The sequence below is a fragment of the Eretmochelys imbricata genome, chromosome 2 (assembly GCF_965152235.1).
Source record: "Eretmochelys imbricata isolate rEreImb1 chromosome 2, rEreImb1.hap1, whole genome shotgun sequence".
Classification (NCBI taxonomy): Eukaryota; Metazoa; Chordata; order Testudines; family Cheloniidae; genus Eretmochelys; species Eretmochelys imbricata.
Window position 1 is genome coordinate 12,497,000 of NC_135573.1, and position 23,283 is coordinate 12,520,282.

General features: G+C 45.7%; 1 protein-coding gene across 1 annotated transcript in view; it reads left to right on the plus strand.

The window, feature by feature from the left end:
• Positions 1 to 23,283, plus strand: part of FAM135B (family with sequence similarity 135 member B) — a 230,378-nt gene that overhangs the window by 205,305 nt on the left and 1,790 nt on the right. Inside the window, exons 10-17 of the mRNA XM_077808827.1 lie at positions 882 to 955; positions 4,442 to 4,596; positions 5,634 to 7,773; positions 9,693 to 9,859; positions 10,837 to 10,928; positions 15,407 to 15,504; positions 15,876 to 16,027; positions 16,684 to 16,794. Of these exons, the coding sequence (XP_077664953.1) occupies positions 882 to 955; positions 4,442 to 4,596; positions 5,634 to 7,773; positions 9,693 to 9,859; positions 10,837 to 10,928; positions 15,407 to 15,504; positions 15,876 to 16,027; positions 16,684 to 16,794 (2,989 nt within the window). The remainder of the gene's footprint in view (positions 1 to 881; positions 956 to 4,441; positions 4,597 to 5,633; positions 7,774 to 9,692; positions 9,860 to 10,836; positions 10,929 to 15,406; positions 15,505 to 15,875; positions 16,028 to 16,683; positions 16,795 to 23,283) is intronic.

The window sequence follows — 23,283 nt, forward strand, 5'->3', positions numbered from 1 at the left end:
GTTAAACAGCCTTTTTCAGGCAATGCTTATCTATTATTTTAGAAAGGCCATTTGTCAGAACACAGCTTGGAGGTTTAGGGAGATATTGTAACTTTGTTTATATGCTTTCTGCTGCCATTCTACAATGCTGTATTTTACAAATAACAGTAGTAACATAAGGACTAGAGTCTTAACAGATTAATTGATTTGATTATGTATCTTGTTGGAGTGCATAGAAATTCAAAGCCTATTTCTGAGCAGATCGTAATACCAAGTTCTTTAGGAGTGTATTTTTTCATACTAAGTGCTCTGCAAATCATTTCAAACCTGCAGCTATTTCGCAATCATTTGTCCATTGCTTTACTGTTCTCTCTAACGTCCATGCAAAAATTTGGAAAACTTTAATTTGCAGATATCATGCCATGCATGTATGTGTTTCTGATAATGTAGGTTTTATTCCCCTCTGAGTTCATGTGTAAGAATGGGAGTTACTGTATATCTTTGTGCAGAAGATACCATTGATTATTGGCTTTCCTCATTTAGTAACTGCGCTATTGCCATTTCAGCTGCCGGGGAAGGGAATTAGCGACCCTAGTTTTAAAGCTGCAGAGAGAACTGTTAAATTCAACAGATGCACTGCTTCTAAACAAAGACACAGCAGATACATTGGAACAGATTCTGAAATATTTCCAAGGGCCGTGTCTTCAATCCTCAGAGGCTTTGAACATCTCAGGCCATATTCACCCAGAAAAACAAAGCAGAAACCCAGCTGAATTGGTGGAGCAACCAGGGTGCCTAGCTTCCTTGTGTCACCAGAGTGGTGCAAAGCAGCTGGAGCTGGCTTGCATGCTCTCGGTGTCTTTAAAAGGCTTTAATGTGTGATCTTTGTGTTTCATAACCAGGTAAGAAGATTCTCAGAAGCATTCTTTTATGCTGAGCACCAAAAGCTAGCTGTGCTGACCTTTCAGGAAAGCCTGTAAGTAATTCCTTTCACCTCTCATCCCTGGCACTTGGGCCCCGCAAGCAAGTAGTCTCTTAAAACTTCTTGTGGTCCAGACCCCATGCCGCCACATTATCCTTTCCGATGCAAATCCATGCCTTTCCTCCTTGATCTTCAGTGGGCATTTGTACTCCATACAGAAGGCATTGGGTCTATTTTAACCTCACTGCAGTGTAAATCCACTGAAGTCACAGTAAAAAATTACACAATGCACAATCCAGATCAGGCCCCAGAGGGTTGTAATCTTCACACACCTGTGATAGGCAGGTGGGTCTTTTTAAGGCTTGTGGTCTAAAGCATGATGGAGACTATGGCTGAAATCCCACACTGAGGCGGCAGAAAGTGCCAAATGGTCCTAAAAACTCTTTTCTCCTCCCCACTCTCCCCAAGTGGGTGAAACTCTCTTGGGTGCAGCCATGGTAGCACTGGGAGGATCCGGGAAGGCAGACAGAACGGTGCCGTGAAGCATCCATCAGTGGTTAACACAAAGCCTTGAACATGAGCGCTGGAGCTGACGGATCAGAATGGGCAGAATGCCGGGTGGGTGCTGGTAATAGTGAGGCTCAGAGTGGATGATGAATTGCAGGAGAATTAGCAATGGAAGGCTGTCAGAGAAAATAAATCTGGTACTGGGCTGTATTCAAAGAAGTGTGTTATGGATAACAAGCAAGGTAATTACTTCCCTCTGCTTGCCGCTTCTGCTTAGGCCCCAACTGGGGAATAGAATTGGGACCCCCCCCATGATTTTAAAAATACTTAGAGCCAAATTCTGCCCTCGGTTACACCTGAACAACCCTGCTGCCTTCAGCTGGGTTACATGGAGTTGACTGCAGGCAGGATTACCCTTCTTAGCTCATTTAGAGGCGAGTTTAGCAGAAAGCAACAAAAATAATAAAAGATGAGGAAACTAGGCACTGTCTGGGGAAATGTTAAGGGAGGGTCAGACTTATTCTGCAGAAAACCAGGCTGAGAGGAGGAAATACCTGCTCGCAAACATGATCAGGGATGTTAGTGATGGAGCAGGGGGTAATTATTTTCATTAATCAAGTGAGTCAAAAAGCAGATGCTCTGGGCTAATGTTATTGTACAGCAGGAACAACTTAGATTAAAGATTAGTGAAAATGTTGTGGTCTTAGAAGGGTTCTGCAGTGAGACAGATTGGCCAGGGGGAATGTGAAATTCCCATTGCTGGAATTTATCAGACTGGAGACATGTCCTTCAGAAATGGTTTAGGGATAATGCCACAGATTGCGCCAGCGTGCAGCGGCATAGGCGAGGATTCCATATAATGATGCCTTCTTCAAAGCTGTAACTGGAGACATGGGGTCAAATGTAGTGCACAGTCTACCACATTGTAAAGAGGAACAGCGCAAGGCAGCCACAACCTCAGTACTGCTTGGGTGGATGGTTGTATAGGGCCTGCCCAGCCTACGAAAGTGGGTAGTGCTCATTGGTGAAGGAGACATGGCCAGAGGGGCCCCAGATGTGACCGTTCAGCTCATTCTCTCATATGGAGCCCCAAATATAGACTATAGCTTCCTGCTATATCAGCACCTGGAGGGAAAACATAAGAAAGGCCATACTGGGTCAGCCCAAAGGTCCATCTAGCCCCGTATCCTGTCTTCTGACGGTGGCCAGTGCCAGATGCCCCAGTGGGAATGAACAGAACAGGTAATCATCAAGTGTTCACCCAGTGTTCACTCTGTCACCCATTCCCAGCTTCTGGTAAACCAGGATTTATGGTTGAAGAGTATGGCCTTTCTTATGTTTTCTCTTTTTTTCCCCTCTGACCTGCACAAAGTTTGTTGTTTCCAGTTATTACATGGTGATTAACTGTGTTTCCTCAGAAGGAAATCTGAAATACGTGCACTTCTTCACCATCTCTGTTCTGTGGAGCCCGTCCCATAGTGCTGCCAATTAATGCCATCTCTTAAAAACTTGTGTTGTCTTCATCTCTATTTGTTAGAATACATAGACTAGCTAAAGAAAGATCCAAATAAAATAATCTTGCATTTGGAACATGTTGCCATATGGGACAAGCCAGGTATAAAACCAGTACACGGACAATAAATTGGTTGTATTTTGCCAGTTCTCCATTTTCCCTGGCAGTTGTCATGTCATTCAGCCCTGGAGCAGGAAGAGTATAATAGTCACTAGCCATTCTGGGCCAGTTCTTCACCCCAGTTACTGGAAGGGAGTGCATGGCATCACGTCCCACACAGCCCAGTCGGTGACATAATACATAGGAAGGCAGACTGCACACCTTGAAAAGAAGATGCCCTCCTTGGGTCATGAGCTCCGAGAAGACAGAGCACCTTTTGCGAAGCCATCATTTCTAGGAGAAGCTGAGTAGGCACCCAGTTCTGAACAAAAGGAGTCAGGTCAATTTCTCCAGTGATTCCTGTGAGAAGCGATGCGGGGACTCTAATTCCATAACGTGGAGATAATTGGACCTGATTTTCAGGAGCGTTGAGTGTCCACAATTTTAACTGAGGTCAATGAGAGTTATGGGTGATAAGCACCACAGCAAACCAGGCCCATAAGGGGCTCAGTTGCATCACTTAGCTACAGATCTGCCAGGGAACTGATACAGGGCCCCACCACCCAGAGGAAGCTCTAGAACAGTGGTTCTCAAAGCCAGTCTGCCACTTGTTCAGGGAAAGCCCCTGGCGGGCTGGACTGGTTTGTTTAACTGCCACATCCGCAGGTTTGGCCAATCGCGGCTCCCACTGGCCGCAGTTCGCTGCTCCAGGCCAATAGGGGGCTGTGGGAAGTGGCATGGGCCAAGGGACATGCTGGCCGCCCTTCCCACAGCCCCCTAGGCCTGGAGCCTTTGAGAACCACTGCTCTAGAAGGCAGGGAGGCATAATCCTCTCTGCTGTTATAGGACATACACGGGAAGCATCCCTTTTGATGTCACAGTGTGTACCCCTCTCTCTATATATCCAAGAGGGAGCATGACCCTGTCTTTTCCCTGGTCACCTCCATCCCTTTTGGGGTGGCTTGCTCCCCAGGATTTGCTAGATGGGAGGAGACACTGCAGCAGTAAGAAGCACACAAAGGGCTGCAAAGGTTTGGAGGCAGCATAAGAAAAGGCTCCTTGCAAATCCACTCAGCTCAGCAGACAGGTGCAATATAAATAATGCAGTGTAGAATACTAACGTTTTATCCTGTTCAGCATGTCTCGGTCCAGTCTTGCCAGGAGCCGAACACCGCCCTCCTGTTTGCTCCACAGCACTCTCCCCTCCCGTGGATGTGGTTGCTCAGCACTTCTGAATACTAGCCCATTTGCTTAGTGCCTAAATATGGACTTAGGCACCGAATCTTAGGCACCTGTGTTTCAAAGCACTCGCCGGTGCTTTGGTCAGACTCAACCTGTTTTGCTGACTAGATGAGGTGAATGATGGCAAAGCTGCACAGTAACTCATCCCACACTTGATTCCCTCCATGTCTTGCTCTCAGGATCCAAAGTCATAGCCAGATTTCTACTGACGTTCGGAATTCCGAGTACCTCACCAGCATGCCCCCTCTGCCAGCCGAATGCCTGGACATTGATGGGGATGGGAACACAGTTCCGGTGATTTTTGAAGACAGATATGTGGACTTCCCTTACAAAAGTGAGTCATGCACCTCAAGCTGTGCCTTCAGCCCATCTTGCTGGCAATGCGGGGGCAGGGCTGCTCCCAGGGGATTGCAAGAAGTAGTGTGGATGGGTCGGTAGGTTCACATACACTTAGACAGTCCTGAACCAGTCTTCCAGTGTGGTGTTAGAGGGCTCTATGGCTGCTCCAGGTTCCATCTTTAAAATGAGGCCTAAAATCAAGGTTTTCTCTACGACTTTTGGTCAATAATGATCCTGTGTAACTTCTCACCCAAGTTAGGGGTGTGTTTTCTGGTCAGGTTTCAACATGGTGTGAATGATTCTGCTTATGGTGCCTAATGTCCCCTGTCGTTTCAATAGATTGCAGTATATACACTTCCTGTTACTTAGACATTTTCTTTCTATGAGGTGTTCTTGTTGTTTTTTAAGATTAACAGTTTAATTCCAAGAACTGGAGGTAAAATCTGAAACAAACCCCCCTGGAGTTTTCATTTCAGCCATTAAGAGGAAGTGAGGAGGTGGTTTTCATTATTAGAGTGACATCTAGTGGTGGGAAAATCCTCTATAAAATATTTCATCTGCCTCTTACCAGAACACGAAATGTTGAGCGGTTATAAAGGAAACTATTTATTGACACTAATACTTTTTTTATAAGGTAATAGGATCTGTGGTTTTATTTTCCAAAAAGATATCTGTAATTCTCAGTTTTCCTCAACTTTTTACCAAGTATTTAACAGGAATATTTTTTTAAAAACTATCCGTGTTGCAAGTGGTCACACTGTAATAAGAATATACGGCTGAATTTACAAGAGCGTCCACTAGTTTTAAGACATCTATGTTGCCTGATTTTTAGAGGTACTTAGCACTCACAGCTCTAAGTGATTTTAATTTAACCATGCAGTGAGGATAACAGTTAAAAGTGAATGCAGCTTAAAGAATGTTGATCAGGCATGTATATGTGTGGTGTGTGCATGTGGGAGGGTGTGCGTGTGTATAATCACCTACAGACATTTTGATTCCTTGTATAGGACATTATTTTTTTTTTTCTTTCAGGTCAAAGTGTGGATGTTTTCCCAGCTTTTGAGGTTCCTGAGATGAACGGTACACAAATGGACTTAATAAACAACAAGGAGGCTCTTGCATCAAATGATGACATTGCATTAGCAAAGGGAGATTTCAGGAAAGATACTCTGTTAATACATACAGATAAAATAAATGGGAATGCCCCCTGTATCTACAGCGATATTGCAGCTGATGCTTATATGGCTAAAGCTTTGACCCAGCACTCCACATCTCAGGCATATACAGTCAACAAGGAAGTCCAAAGGAAAACGGATGTATCCCATGAAAATACATCAGTTTCAAGTAAGAAAATTGTTTCTGGCTTGGGACTAGGCCTTTTAAAACACAAAGCCGAAGACTTCCAAACGTCAGTGGATGTTTCATTAAAAGACGACAGACTTGCTACAGGTGTTACATGCGTGGATATGGAACCTAGCAATAAGGATTCCCACGAAAGTGAACCCATATTAATCATTAGCGCTCTGGGTGACAGTGGAACTAGTGGCCTCTTAGACAGCACTGAGTTAAGTAAAGCAACTAAAACTGCTAATTATGAACATATTCTCACTTCGGATGAACTTGCATTAAATGAACTAAACAGTCTTGAAAAACCAGTGGATCAAGACAACAAGGCTCTGTTACCAGCTTTGAAAGCGTTACCAATCAGTACTTTTGGTTTATTAACCCAGACAACAAAAGATGCCCTGGAGGTGAAGTCATTTGTGAAGGAGCAAAGAGCCGAGGAATGTGAAGAGTTTACCCTGATGTCAGGGGTCATAAAGAGATCTTCGTCAATAATATCCGACTCGGGCATTGAAAGTGAACCCAGTTCGGTGGCTTGGTCCGATGCGCGTAGCCGGGCTTTGGAGCTGCCCAGTGACCGTGAGATGCTGCAGCAGCTGGTACGGAGGCACACCATACACAGAAACTCTCTAGAGGGTGGGCAAACGGAAAGCAATACAAGCTTGCCCAGTGGGATCCAAGCGTCGCTGACATCAATTAGCTCATTGCCGTTTGAGGAAGAAGAGAGGGAAGTAGAACTTACAAAGCTGACCAAATCCGTTTCTGCACCGCAGATCAGCAGCCCAGAGGAGCCCACAGACACTGTAGATCTTTCCAAATGCAATAAAGCAATCTTGGAAGTTGCAGAAGGGCCCTTGAAAAGCTACACGGAAGTGACGTGCAGAAGCATAGCAATAACAGGGAACTTTTCTGACTGTCAGACTGCCAGGGAAAGTGAGCGATCAGAACCAGACATGGCCACAGGAGAGCATCCTAGCACTGCTGTCAAACAAGGTAACAGCAGCGCTGAGCTACCAGAAGAAGTCAAAGATAAGGAAGGTTTTGCAGAAAGAGTTTGTAGTTTGGACTATGCAGGACAACCCGTAAATCTAAAGCAGTACAGATGTGATACCTCTGAACGCCAGGCAGTGCAGAGAAATGAAGAGTGCAGCTTGGAAACACAGAGTGTCACCACGTACTCAGACCCCACTAGCGTGCAGTGCGGTGCATGCAGTGAGGATCTGCAAGATGCACTTAAACCTGTACCTGAGGGGCTGAAAATACGCCAAGACTTTTATTCCAGTGTTACCATACTAGACGTCCAGAATTTCTCACATGGCCTGAGCGAGGTACCAGATTTTTGCTACACTGTTCCAGCCTCATCAGAGACATCGACTGAATTTGGTTCAACAAGAGGAGAGTGTGGGAGCCCCGTCGCCAGTGAAACCCTGATGTCATGTGAAGAAATGCAGGGCTTACAAGAAATTGAACTCGACGACGCATCTGTGCTGGTGGATTCTGCAGCAGGATCTTATTGTGCCGAATATCCTCAGGAATCAGACAGCGTGGAGCGTCGGCTCGTGGCTAATGGCAGCACTGGCTTTCATTCTGTTGCCACAGACGGGTTGGCACTGGAGAGCCGAAAGGCCGTTGAGGTGGTTAACCTGTCTGTTTCTTGCACAGCCACATGTCTTCCCTTTTCTTCGGTGCTCAAAGAGACTCCTGTGGTGGCTGGCTTCTCTTCAAAGCAGGCTGCTTTCCCTATTACACACCAGCCTTTAGGCTCCTTCGGCGTTGTCCCCTGCACGGCAGATGATGTGGAGGAAGAGGCCAATGAAAGGATGTTTAGGTAAGACTGTCTAATGGCTTTCTTTATTACAGCTGCAGTCACACCTAGAGACCCCAGCTGAGGTCAGGTCCCCACTGTTCTAGGCGCTCTGCCAGCGTACATTAAGAGCCAGTCCCCACACTGAGGACTTTAGAGTATAACTAATCCAGACAGACAAAGGATGGGAAATGGGCTGTAACATAACCCTCATTGTACAGATGAGGAATTGAGCCATAGAGAGGCTAAGCAACTTGCCCAGGGTCATGCAGGGAGTCTGTAGCACTGCTGGGAACTCAGATCCCTGACTCACAGTCTTCTGCCCTAGCCCATCTTTCCTTTCTCCTTACTTGGGTGTATTTTGCATGGATTGCCTAGCTGACAGCACAATACGCAAACCTACCCATCACAGAGGTTTCCATTACGTTTTGTGTCCTGTGCTGTGCTGGGAGTTATCTTAAAACACTGAGGAGGGTAAGGGCTAGACCAGGCGTAGGCAACCTATGCCACATGTGCCAAAGGCAGCACGCGAGCTGATTTTCAGTGGCAATCATACTGCCCAGGACCTGGCCACCGGTCCAGGGGGCTCTGCATTTTAATTTCATTTTAAATGAAGCTTCTTAAATATTTTCAAAACCTTATTTACTTGACATACAACAATAGTTTAGTTATATATTATAGACTTATAGAAAGAGACCTTCTAAAACCGGTAAAATGTATTACTGGCACGCGAAACCTTAAATTAGACTGAATAAATGAAGACTCGGCACACCACTTCTGAAAGGTTGCCAGCCCCTGGGGTAGACTCTTAAAGGGTCTGTGTTCGGATTCCTAGCTTTGTTTAGGTCGTTCATCAAGCTCCTCTAATGCTCTGTTTAATTTTGTAGTGGCTGGGTTTACTGTCATGTATTGTACTGTACTCTCTGGCTTTATAGCTGTCTCTTCTGCCTTCTCCTTCTCCAGGTGAACCATGGTTGTCAGGCTTTTAGGCCCAGATTCAACAAAGCACTTAAGTTTGTGCTTAAAGTTAAGCACAAGCTTAATTCCTTCTCTGTTCAGCCAAGCAGTGTTTAAGTGTGCTGCTGAATCCAGGGCCTTAAATCCCATAGCGTAAGTCTTAGATTGCGACCCCCCCCCCCCCGCCCTTACTTTTTGGCAAGCAAAAGTTTCTGAACAGCCCCACTGAATCCAGTAGGATTACTTGTGTGAGTAAGTGCTCCCCAGTGAATAGGATGGTCACAGTCTTGCCCCAAGACTGAAGCTGATGTTTCCCAGCTTGGCTGTGAAAAATCACCTTAGGCGCTTCCATGTGTGGCCTAATTCTTAGAGAGGCTGAGCATCTCCCACTGAGTCCAGAGGCTGTTCAGTGTGGACTTAGGAGCCAAACTGTAGGCCCCAGAGCTGGGAAATGTTAGTCTAGCTGGAGGGACACTGAACTGCTCTTAGCTGGTTTGTGTCTGGGTCAAAGCTACTATCCCTTTTCATGGGATACAAATTTGCATCCATTTGTGCAACTGTCTGAGTGGCTAGGAGGAGGAGGTCGACCCCTCATCTGTTTAGCTCAGATTTGTTTGTTAATGTCTGTCTAATTAGCCCTGCTGGGTAGATCTGGACACCACGTTTTCTACGATACAGTTACATAGCCTTGTATCTCCCTGTTAGGGTGACCAGAAGATTTTTAGCAGCAAACCTGCTTTGGACTCTAACAGGTGAGGTACCACTGGGTGGATCTCTCCCACGAGAGGTAGCTCACTCCCTTTTGGATCACAGGCTATCTACCTGCCCACCCCAACCTCCTTAGTCACCCTAACTTGTAGGACAAAGTATACTGGCCTTCACCTTCAAAGCTGAAAAGGGAATTTATCGCAAGTGCTCATTCCTAGTTTAAAGGTTTTATTGTTGAACACCCAGTTCTCCGTGTGATTAATTAGTGTATTCTCCAGTTTTTATCAGGCCAAAGAAAAGTTTAAAAAAGAACTGAAGATTGAAGGATTTCTGTACAGTGACTTATCTGTACTAGCTTCTGATATCCCATATTTTCCACCAGAGGAAGAGGAAGAAAATTTGGAAGATGGAATTCACCTGGTTGTCTGTGTCCATGGACTGGATGGTAAGGCCTGAGAGATATGCTGTGCGGAATTGCCTCATGGAGTTTATTCATATTAAAAATACAGAAGTCGAGATCCTCTGCTGGTGTAACTCAGCATAGTCCATGGGTGTCACTTACATCAGCCAAGGATCTGGCCCATAGTGTGTTGTTCTGTATAATGCTGCTGGAAAGGATCTGAGCAGAAATTCTAACATTTACTCCACAAACGCTTTTGTTACAAAATGAAGAATTTTGACAGATTTTTGCCCCCTAAATGCAACCTTTCATGCCCAGTAAAATTGTCAGCCCCTTCCTTCGCATTTCACAACCATCCGATCATTTAGCAAAATATCATCCAGCGAACAGAAAACTTGGTTTAAATGCCGTCACTGAAGGAGAGAAGGTGGCTAGCTCTGGGGAAGGTGAGTATTGTTCACTCTATAGCATATGCAGCAAGCAAAGACACAGGAAGGCTGGATTGTGTGTAAGTCACAGTGTACAGGCACAGCACGCCAGGGGATACACTGGCAGACACTGTGCCTCAGACTCACCCCTTGGGGTCACAATATGTCTTAGGTCTCCCCTGTTCTGCTTGGGAATGAAAGGGAGTTATTTGCTGTCGCTCTGAAAAGGGCAGCTTATTCCTGCATCTCTGCTGGCCAGCCAATAGCAGGTGAAGTGGCAGAGGTATCAGGATTCCTATTCCCTGCCAGTTCCCATCCCTTCACTTCCTGGGGAACATCTGCAGCACCTGCAGCTAAGATCTAGGGAGCCCTCAAGCAGCTGCAAAGTTTGTGGGGATTCCTGTCTCACTGCTGCTCCCCTGCATGGCTGTGTCAGGGCTTACCATAACGCAGTGAGCCATCAGTCACAGCTGCACTCCCCGCGACAACTCCAGGGGCAGTGTTGAGATTTGAAAAGAACATAGTGAACAGAATCTGTAGTATTTACCCTATTGTGAAATGAAATCTCTTATCAAGTCCTGTTTCTTTTTATAGGGAACAGCGCAGACCTGCGACTAGTAAAGACTTTTATAGAACTGGGACTCCCTGGTGGAAAGCTGGACTTCTTAATGTCTGAAAGAAACCAGGTAATACAGGTCCAGGTTCTGCCCTCCTTTACATCCCCTGCAGTCCCATTGAAGTAATTGAAACTTAGCCCTTGCAGAGCAGATATCAGGAATTGTACATTTCAAACGCTTAGGGCCAAAACCTACACATCTTCAGAAAAAGGCCCGTTGGGAGTTTTGTGAGGGGTGCAGGATTTAGCATGGATATCCTGCACCAGCTCCCACTCAAATCAGTAGTACTTTTCCTCACTGGAAGGCAGCTGTTGCTGGCCTGATCCTATTGCCACTGAAGTTAGTAGCAAAATCTCCATTGGCATCAGTGGTCCAAGGATCAGACCTTTGGAAAGGAGATAATTAAAAACAGCATGTTAAATGGCAAGTACAACGGTCTGATATATCCATCTATTGTATGGTGTGCAAAATTATGCAGAACAAAAAGAAAACAGCCGGCCTGATGATGTTCATTCTAAATATTCAAGAGGATGCTATGGTCTGCTTGAGGGAGTTGGTACTGCTGGTTTCAACTAAAGCATCCGACAGACAGTTTTCCTTTGTGTAGTATATTATGATGTATTTGCTCGTATGATGAAGAAATGCCCTCCAGGAAAGGTAATCGGTTGCCTGTGCAATGCAGAGCAGCAGAAATGAACTCTGTCCTCTGCCCTACATGCATGTGATGCAGCATATTTAGTACATAAAGGGCCACATCCATAAACAGAGCAAGGTTTTCAGTGTCCAGTCAAAAGCATTCATCTGTTCTATTAATGGTACCGGGAAACTTTAGAGCAAAATATTCCAATGTGGGTTGCAGTGCAGCTCTCTTATCCAAAGGTAGGTTGCAATGGAACAACCTGTGCTCTCACCCTGTTCAAGTTTCTGTTGATGTCAGCAGCCATTCACGGAATGCAGAATGCATGCAAAGTAACATTAATGATGATCATATTGTGCACGTTCGCCAGAGGCTCTCAGGGCACTTTACAAACATGAAAGAGTTAAGCCTTACAGCACCTCCGTCTCCTGTTGTTTAGCGTGCGTGGTGAGGCAGTATTGCCCTCATTTTATAGTTTGGGAAACCAGAGCCCAGCAAAGCGAGCAGCTTGCCGCTGGTCACAGAGCAAGTGCACGGCACCACTAGGAACTGAGCCCAGGTCTCTTGACTCCTCCTGCTGTGCTTTTAGCCGCCATATCCTCTTCCCTCCCTGAAACAGAGAGCCATATGGAGACTGTAACAGATCTGTAGTGTGAGCTGTCTAGAAAAAATTTGCCTTACAAGGAAAAATGTGAATCTATGTCATTTGGAAAGGCACTGAAGTGATACTGAGGGATGGAAACACAGACGACTGAAATAGGACTCTGTGTGTGTTGTGTCTAGGACTTACACTTGGGATGGTGTTTTTCCACTTCTAAATAACCTGCAAGATTCAAGATAATGAGCTTAGGAGGAAATCATTAATTATCGATGCAGACAAAACAAATAGGCAGGAGGTTAGTAGACTGTATTTAGTTTATGAGAACATTTATTTTAAGGCAGCACTGGAAATTGGATATGCTCATGTTCTCCTTTGCAAGAGCTGCAATTAGTGAGATGAATTTTGTCACAGAAGCATTAATTACTAGAGATGTTTTCCCTAAATATCTGTTCCAACACTTGATGATTGTTTCCCTGGCATCTCATTAGTTTTGAATTTGATTTAGAGTCCTGACACAGTTCTAAACAAGAATACTCTCCTGCAGTTCTGTTGACTAGACAATTTATAGTTTGTTTTGTTGTATCACAAATGGCAGTCTTGCCTCAGGCAATAAATAACGTAAATATCCTGCTGATACTCATCTTGCTACTGATCAACTGTCAAACACCACATGGTATTGTGTGATAGCAGCATACAGTTTTTTTGATAACTTTGTTAGGGTCAGTTTATAATACCATAGACTAGTCTAGCCTGATAATCCACTAAATCCTAAATCGGGGATCGGCAACCTTTGGCATGCAGCCCGTCAGGGAAAGCCTCTGGCAGGCCGGGACGGTTTGTTTACCTGCAGCGTCTGCAGGTTCAGGCGATCGCAGCTCCCACTGGCTGCGGTTTGCCGTTCCAGGCCAATGGGGGCTGCAGGAAGTGGCGTGGGCTGGGCCACCTCTTCCCCAGCCCCCATTGGCCTGGAACAGTGAACCGCAGCCAGTGGGAGCCGCGATCTACCGAACCTGCAGACGCTGCAGGTAAACAAACCATCCCAGCCCGCCAGCAGCTTTCCCTGATGGGCCACATACCAAAGGTTGCCGATCCTTGTCCTAAATGCTAAAGTTGGGGCTGGTCTACATTAGGAACTTATATCAGTATAGCTGCATCTCTCAGGGCTGTGAAAAATCCACACCCCTGAGAGATATAGTTACACCGACCTAACCCCCGGTGTAGATCGTGCTAGGGAGACGGAAGGACTCTTCCTAGCTAGCACCTCTCGGGAATGACCCACACCGACTGGAGAACCCCTCCCGTTGGCATAGGTAGCGTCTACACTTAGGTTTTGTCTGCACTAGCACTTCTGTCCGCACACCTCTGACCGACATAAGTTTCACTGACAAAAGCGCTGGGGTGGACAGCGCTGTGAGCAGGAGATGCTCTCCCCCCAACACAGTGCTACCACCACTCGTAGGGGGTGGTTTAATTAGTGTAGACATAGCCGGAAGTGCTACAGCAGCACAGCTGCAGCTGTGCTAATGTAGTATCTTAAATGTAGACATATGCTTGGTCCCCTACATAAGGGGGCTGATATTCAGAGGGGTTGAGCATCTGCAGTCCCCTCTGATAGTAACTCAGGTCCCTTTATGAACCCTAGTCTAATAATATTGGCCTAAGCAACTTGTGCGCCATTACCGTGATCTTACAGTGTGGTTCTACTACATAAGATGACTGTGTAAAAAGGGGGTTGTCTTACTCAACAAATCTGCTCACTTTGTGTATGCAGAGTCATGTCCGTTTTAGAGACTACAATGAGTTTGTATGCCCTTTACTCCTGTTAGCCCTGCCGAGCCAACGCAGCTAAGAGAGCATGAGCTGGAATATATTCCTCCTTCTGCATCATCAACAGACAAAGCCCGTTGCCAATTGTGCCCACATATCTATTCAGGGGACACCATCACAGGGCCCAATAACATCAGCCACACTATCAGAGGCTCGTTCACCTGCACATCCACCAATGTGATATATGCCATCATGTGCCAGCAATGCCCTTCTGCCATGTACATTGGTCAAACTGGACAGTCTCTACGTAAAAGAATAAATGGACACAAATCAGATATCAAGAATTATAACATTCATAAACCAGTCGGCGAACACTTCAATCTCTCTGGTCACGCAATCACAGACATGAAGGTCGCTATCTTAAAAAAAAAAAACTTCAAATCCAGACTCCAGCGAGAAACTGCTGAATTGGAATTCATTTGCAAATTGGATACTATTAATTTAGGCTTAAATAGAGACTGGGAGTGGCTAAGTCATTATGCAAGGTAGCCTATTTCCTCTTGTTTTTTCCTACCCCCCCCCCCAGATGTTCTGGTTTAACTTGGATTTAAACTTGGAGAGTGGTCAGTTTGGATGAGCTATTACCAGCAGGAGAGTGAGTTTGTGTGTGTATGGGGGTGGGTTTTTGGAGGGGGGTGAGGGAGTGAGAGAACCTGGATTTGTGCAGGAAATGGCCTAACTTGATTATCATGCACATTGTGTAAAGAGTTGTCACTTTGGATGGGCTATCACCAGCAGGAGAGTGAATTTGTGTGGGGGGGTGCAGGGTGAGAAAACCTGGATTTGTGCTGGAAATGGCCTAACCTGATGATCACTTTAGATAAGCTATTACCAGCAGGACAGTGGGGTGGGAGGAGGTATTGTTTCATATTCTCTGTGTATATATAAAGTCTGCTGCAGTTTCCACGGTATGCATCTGATGAAGTGAGCTGTAGCTCACGAAAGCTCATGCTCAAATAAATTGGTTAGTCTCTAAGGTGCCACAAGTACTCCTTTTCTTTTTATGTTCCAACTAGTTTCACCCATGTAAGCCCCCGATGGCAGTGGGCTTCCACAAATGTCACTATGGGCAGAATTTGGCCTGTAGATCCTTCATTACCGTTAACGATGTATGAGAAGGAAGGAACCAGCCTGAGTGAGTTTGCAGCATTAACCCTGAGGGGGAAAAGTACCAAATCTGTTTGCTTGCAAACTGAGCATATTTAGTATGGAATCATTGAGAGACAATAAACATGGAACTCCTTGAAGCTGTTTTTACACAGTCACCTTTTGGAGGAGAAATGCAACTTCCAGGGGACCTAGAGAATGAGAAAAATTTGATCAGTGACATTTTTTCCCCTTGTCTCTTTATGATGCATGAAATGTTCTTATTTTATTGCTTGTATTTTTCCTCAGAAATATCATTCGTCCAGTTTTTTTTTGTACAGCAATGCAATACATTGACAGTTCAGTCATCAGCTGACACCATTCTCTCTTCACCAGACTGATACTTTTGCTGATTTTGATTCAATGACTGACCGATTACTGGATGAAATTATTCAACATATCCAGTTGTACAACCTCTCCATCTCCCGGATAAGGTAAAACACACTGACGGTTAATTGGATGTGACGGAGCACTGTAATGTTCAATAGAATCATCTCTCCATTATATGGAGCCTGATACAAAACATATTCATGTCAATGGGAGTTTTTCTATAGACTTAATGGGCTTCACAATGTGTATTAAGATATTGGTTTTTTCCATACCTGGCAGAGCAGCTGCTGAGCTGGAAATGTCATGGAGGATAAAGGAGATGGGAAAACATGACTAAAAGGCACTAATGAACAATCTGTTTAGAGGCAGAGCCAATCCACATAGGGCAAAAGAGAGCAATGCATGCCCAACACATTTTGAAGTTAAGGAATATATAGACTGTTCTTTGTTTGTGTCATTTTGTCTCTCCCAATAGTTTCATTGGTCATTCCCTCGGTAACATCATCATCCGATCAGTACTAACTCGGCCCAGGTTTCGCTATTACCTCAACAAGTTACACACCTTCCTGTCCCTCTCTGGGCCTCACCTAGGGACCCTTTACAACAACAGCACTTTGGTTAGTACAGGTAAGAGTTAATGAAAAAGACTATGATTTACTTTTGTGTGTAGCAGTACCTGTAAGAGACCATTGTGTGAATGGGGCAGTGGTATAACCAGAGCTGTGCGAAATATTCACACCAGACCTCCAACAACTTGAGTTTAGCTTTGGGTTTGGGTTTAGCTACATTCAGGAATCCCAGCCCATTTCCTGGATCAGGAAAGCCTGCACATGTGGGCTGAGGCTAGGTGCTTCCACCTCCACACTGAATCTCAGCTCCCAATTCCCCCCTCCCGCCCCCCCCACGGCTTCAATAAAATTGTTTCTGCATGAGCCCCAAGGTCAGGGAATCCCCTGACCAACAGCTGCCTCTGGAATCAGCAGCATAGTACCTGCAAAATACAGGAGTAAAATTATGTGATGGGTCAACAATGTCATAGCTCTCCTGGATCCTTCTTTTCTCTGCTCATGGAAGCAGAGAATACAATATGGCCCTGAGGTTTTCTAGCCACTGACCACTAGCACAAGAAGAAATGCAGAGTACTGATGGCCGATTGCCTTGGCACTTCTAGCCCGAGAATGTTCAGTCACAATTTTGTAACCATGGAAGGGATTCTTTAATTTTTGAGACGTTTGGTCTGATGATTACAACTACGGTAAACCCACACCCAATTGTCATTCTAGGCCTATGGCTCATGCAGAAGCTGAAAAAATCGGGGTCACTTTTGCAGCTGACCTTCAGGGACAACGCAGATCTGCGCAAATGTTTTCTGTACCAGCTCAGCCAAAAACCAGGTGAGAAAATGTCTAGATGGAGAGCAAATTCTCCAAAGTGTTGTCCTGTGCTGAGATGCTCTTCAGGAAATAAAAGAAGTCGTCAGTGTTTGATCTGTGATGTTTGCTAATCGTTTTTGGCGTCAAGGGGAGATGGGCCTGAATCATAGTATTCTATGATTCTGAAGCAAAACTATTTAATCATAGAATATCATAGAATATCAGGGTTGGAAGGGACCTCAGTAGGTCATCTAGTCCAACCCCCTGCTCAAAAGCAGGACCCATCCCCAATTAAATCATCCCAGCCAGGGCTTTGTCAAGCCTGACCTTAAAAACTTCTAAGGAAGGAGATTCCACCACCTCCCTAGGCAACGCATTCCAGTGTTTCACCACCCTCCTAGTGAAAAAGTTTTTCCTAATATCCAACCTAAACCTCCCCCACTGCAACTTGAGACCATTACTCCTTGTCCTGTCCTCTTCCACCACTGAGAATAGTCTAGAACCATCCTCTCTGGAACCACCTCTCAGGTAGTTGAAAGCAGCTATCAAATCCCCCCTCATTCTTCTCTTCCGCAGACTAAACAATCCCAGTTCCCTCAGCCTCTCCTCATAAGTCATGTGTTCCAGACCCCTAATCATTTTTGTTGCCCTTCGCTGGACTCTTTCCAATTTCTCCACATCCTTCTTGTAGTGTGAGGCCCAAAACTGGACACAGTACTACAGATGAGGCCTCACCAATGTCGAATAGAGAGGGACGATCACGTCCCTCAATCTGCTCGCTATGCCCCTACTTATACATCCCAAAATGCCATTGGCCTTCTTGGCAACAAGGGCACACTGCAGACTCATATCCAGCTTCTCGTCCACTGTCACCCCTAGGTCCTTTTCTGCAGAACTGCTGCCTAGCCATTCGGTCCCTAGTCTGTAGCTGTGCATTGGGTTCTTCCGTCCTAAGTGCAGGACCCTGCACTTATCCTTATTGAACCTCATCAGATTTCTTTTGGCCCAATCCTCCAATTTGTCTAGGTCCCTCTGTATCCTATCCCTGCCCTCCAGCGTATCTACCACTCCTCCCAGTTTAGTATCATCCGCAAATTTGCTGAGAGTGCAATCCACACCATCCTCCAGATCATTTATGAAGATATTGAACAAAACCGGCCCCAGGACCGACCCTGGGGCACTCCATTTGACACCGGCTGCCAACTAGACATGGAGCCATTGATCACTACCCGTTGAGCCCGACAATCTAGCCAACTTTCTACCCACCTTATAGTGCATTCATCCAGCCCATACTTCTTTAACTTGCTGACAAGAATACTGTGGGAGACCGTGTCAAAAGCTTTGCTAAAGTCAAGATACAATACATCCACTGCTTTCCCTTCATCCACAGAACCAGTAATCTCATCATAGAAGGCGATTAGATTAGTCAGGCATGACCTTCCCTTGGTGAATCCATGCTGACTGTTCCTGATCACTTTCCTCTCATGTAAGCGGTTCAGGATTGATTCTTTGAGGACCTGCTCCATGATTTTTCCGGGGACTGAAGTGAGGCTGACTGGCCTGTAGTTCCCAGGATCCTCCTTCTTCCCTTTTTTAAAGATTGGCACTACATTAGCCTTTTTCCAGTCATCCGGGACTTCCCCCGTTCGCCACAAGTTTTCAAAGATAATGGCCAATGGCTCTGCAATCACAGCCGCCAGTTCCTTTAGCACTCTCGGATGCAACTCGTCTGGCCCCATGGACTTGTGCACGTCCAGCTTTTCTAAATAGTCCCTAACCACCTCTTTCTCCACAGAGGGCTGGCCATCTATTCCCCATGTTGTGATGCCCAGCGCAGCAGTCTGGGAGCTGACCTTGTTCGTGAAGACAGAGGCAAAAAAAGCATTGAGTACATTAGCTTTTTCCACATCCTCTGTCACTAGGTTGCCTCCCTCATTCATTAAGGGGCCCACACTTTCCTTGGCTTTCTTCTTGTTGCCAACATAGCTGAAGAAACCCTTCTTGTTACTCTTAACATCTCTCGCTAGCTGCAGCTCTAGGTGCGATTTGGCCCTCCTAATTTCATTCCTACATACCCGAGCAATATTTTTATACTCTTCCCTGGTCATATGTCCAAACTTCCATTTCTTGTAAGCTTCTTTTTTATGCTTAAGATCCGCTAGGATTTCACCGTTAAGCCAAGCTGGTCGCCTGCCATATTTACTATTCTTTCGACACATCGGGATGGTTTGTCCCTGTAACCTCAACAGGGATTCCTTGAAATACAGCCAGCTCTCCTGGACTCCTTTCCCCTTCATGTTAGTCCCCCAGGGGATCCTACCCATCCGTTCCCTGAGGGAGTTGAAGTCTGCTTTCCTGAAGTCCAGGGTCCGTATCCTGCTGCTTACCTTTCTTCCCTGTGTCAGGATCCTGAACTCAACCAACTCATGGTCACTGCCTCCCAGATTCCCATCCACTTTTGCTTCCCCTACTAATTCTTCCCAGTTTGTGAGCAGCAGGTCAAGAAAAGCTCCCCCCCTAGTTGGCTCCTCTAGCACTTGCACCAGGAAATTGTCCCCTACGCTTTCCAAAAACGTCCTGGATTGTCTATGCACCGCTGTATTGCTCTCCCAGCAGATATCAGGAAAATTAAAGTCACCCATGAGAACCAGGGCATGCGATCTAGTAGCTTCCGCGAGCTGCCGGAAGAAAGCCTCATCCACCTCATCCCCCTGGTCCGGTGGTCTATAGTAGACTCCCACCACTACATCACTCCTGTTGCTCACACTTCTAAACTTAATTCAGAGACACTCAGGTTTTTCTGCAGTTTCGTACCGGAGCTCTGAGCAGTTATACTGCTCCCTTACATACAGTGCTACTCCCCCACCTTTTCTGCCCTGCCTGTCCTTCCTGAACAGTTTATAACCATCCATGACAGTACTCCAGTCATGTGAGTTATCCCACCAAGTCTCTGTTATTCCAATCACGTCATAATTCCTTGACATCACCAGGACCTCCAGTTCTCCCTGCTTGTTTTCAAGGCTTTGTGCATTCGTATATAAGCACTTGAGATAACCTGCTGATCGCCCCTCATTCTCAGTATGAGGCAGGAGCCCTCCCCTTACAGACATTCCTGCCTGTGCTTCCTCCTGGTATCCCGCTTTCCCACTTACCTCAGGGCTTTGGTCTCCTTCCCCCGGTGAACCTAGTTTAAAGCCCTCCTCACTAGGTTAGCCAGCCTGCTCGCAACGATGCTCTTCCCTCTCTTCGTAAGGTGGAGCCCGTCTCTGCCCAGCACTCCTCCTTCATGGAACACCATCCCATGGTCAAAGAATCCAAAGCCTTCTCTCCAACACCACGTGCGTAGCCATTCGTTGACTTCCATGATTCGACGGTCCCTACCCAGGCCTTTTCCTTCCACGGGGAGGATGGACGAGAACACCACTTGCGCCTCAAACTCCTTTATCCTTCTTCCCAGAGCCACGTAGTCTGCAGTGATCCGCTCAAGGTCATTCTTGGCAGTATCATTGGTGCCCACGTGGAGAAGCAGGAAGGGGTAGCGATCCGAGGGCTTGATGAGTCTCGGCAGTCTCTCTGTCACATCGCAAATCTTAGCCCCCGGCAAGCAGCAGACTTCTCGGTTTTCCCGGTCAGGGCGGCAGATAGATGACTCAGTCCCCCGGAGTAGAGAGTCCCCGACCACCACCACCCGCCTCCTTCTCTTGGGAGTGGTGGTTGTGGAACCCCCCATCTCAGGACAGCGCATCTCATGCCTTCCAACCAGCGGAGTCTCCTTCTGCTTTCTCCCCCCAGACATATCATCCTCTGGACTCCTCTGTCTGATCTAATTCATTTTACCTATGCATTTCTAGTGTAGACATCACCATGGAATGGGGTTGCCAAACACTCCCCACCAAACTTTGGTCAATTTGCATCTGAATACAAACGCAGTAGTTCAGGCCCATCTCTGTGTGCACACCCTGTAAGCAAGGACTAGCCGTGTCCGTAGATCGCTAATTTATATTGCTAAAGGGCAAAAACTTTATTGTTTCGTTTGGCATAGTTTGGAGCCATTCACTAAAGCTGTGTGAGAGTTGACACATAGAACTTTTGGTGAAAAATGCAGATCTGATGATACTGAATCAGCTCGAGAATTTCTGTTGGTTTTGCCGAATCGTTTCATCCAAAAAAATCCCTATAAAAAATTCCCAACAAGTCAAAACATTTTCTCTAGAGATTTTACAAACAAACCATTTTGATTGTTTGGTTCCAAATTACTTTTTACTTCAACACGTCCCTTAATTGTATTTTTTAAAAAAATCAAAAATGTTAAAAAGGCTCAACATCTACACGATTTTTTTTTATATATTTTTTTGGTTTGCAAAAAAAAATTAAAAAAAAAATTTGGTTCAACCCAAAACATTTGATCCTTTTAAAAAAAAAACACTGCCTAAGGACAAAAAAAATCCACTATGCACACAGCCCTAATTCTCACCTTTAGGACCCAGGGTGTTTGAGTCTAGGTCCTCGGTGATGCTTTTATTTATGCCCATTGCTAACACCACAGTTCAATGCCAGAGGGAGAGTTATCATTCTTCCGCTGTAATGCTAAAGAGAGGTCCCATTAGCCCCACCTCAGTCTGTCCATGATCAACCGAACTAACTGAGGCTCTTTCAGAAAAGAATTGGACCGAACCCTAGTGTCCTAGCTAGAATTCCCTCTCTCAGGAGAACATTCCTGCTAATGGAGAAGTCTGTATGTGAGTGGTCAATTGCTGTACATATTTGCCTACGCTGTCACTCCTGATATTTAATTCATCACCCATGAACTACTGGGATAGGCTGCCAGAAGGAAGAGGGCTATTTGTAAAATCAAATGCTATTATTTAATAATACTTTGTATGACAGATGTGGAGCTGATATGTCATAATGTTATGAGTATTGCTATGTCATAGTTTTATGAGCGGAAGTTGTATGTTGCAATTATTTGAATTTCCTGTATAACTGTATTGATCTGATTTATATTGGTGGTAGTGGTCAGTTTATCATACACCTAGAATGCTTGAATTCAACTGGGTCTGGATGGGCAGACAACACAGTAGATCCCAGATAAGAACACCCAGGCACACACCTAAAAGATAATGGCATCCTTCCAGGCTGTAGGCCAAAGAGACACAGCCGTTTTGCCTCACTGGGAATCTAGAGATTAAAAGGGCTATAAACAGTTATAAAAAGTCTTGATCCCTGCGAAGGAAGTGAGTTGCTACAGGTCTCTCCAGGCCATGTCATTGGACAGGGAGACAAGCTGACAAAGAGGCTCTGAAGAAGAGTCTACAGAGAGCGAGGAGATGGTTAGACACCTGGTAAGCAGACATGAGTATTGGCCACTCGGTTGTTTATAAGACATGCTTTTTCTTAGATGCTGTTCTGCTAGATACATGATAAATGATACTCTGCTTTCAGGAGGCTGTTGGGGCACTAGTTACCACTGTCATTGCCCTGTAGGGAACAGAACTGCAGGATCTGATCCCAAGTCAGACCTGCAAAAGTAATCACTGCTAGCACCAAGGTCACTGCCACACAGAGCTCAATATTAGGGGAAGAATTGCATGATTCAGCCCTGAGTTCAGGTGACAGCTGGGGGCCCAAAACCTCAGAGAGGGGTGCAATCGATGAGCCCGGGAGGAGTCGGAGGTGCAGTTCCCCAGTAACTGTGTCACTTAGTACTTGCCACCCTCAAATACTGTACAGATGCTAATTGACCCTCAGAACACTCCTAAGAGACAGGTAGTTACGTAGTAGTCTTCTCATTTTACACATAAAGACACAGAGAAGCCAAGTGACTTGCCAAAATCACAGAGTGAGTCAGAGCTGCAAATAGAGCTCAGGAGTTCCTGAGTCTCTTGCCAGTGCTCATTCCTCTAGACCGTGCAGCCCTACTAATATTCAGGGAGATGCCCAATATCTCACAGCAAAGTCTGCGGCAGTGACAGTAAGTGAATGCAGGTCTCATCACTCCCAGGCTTGTGTTTTAACAGCAGACCACTCTCTCTCCTACCCTACCATGATCATATGCATACCTCTGTCCTTCCCCCAAATGTGTCGCTCCCTGTAATACAGCCATGCAATAGCACCAGTCTGTATCCTGTGAGCCTTATCCAAAACCCACTGAAATCAAAGGAAAGATGCTCACTGACTTCAGTGAGTTGTGGATCGGGTCCTGGCTTGACCCCTGTGCTACTCCATGAATCTTGTAGGGTGGAGCGCTGTGTGTGAAGACTTCCCTTGCTTTAATGGTGGTGTGTTCAACAGTCCTTATGATCGATGGTGGTGTGCTCAGCAGGCTTATGATCTATCCGTCACTAGCACGGTATACACAGCTGATGTCCTAGAATAAGCCATGATTGGTACTGCACACTGAATTCATCGATCTTGGCTGGTCCAGATGACTTCCCAATACATTAACTGAGAAAAAAATTGTAAATTACAGCAATGCATTCTCAACACCATGGGCTTTTAATTACTCAATAG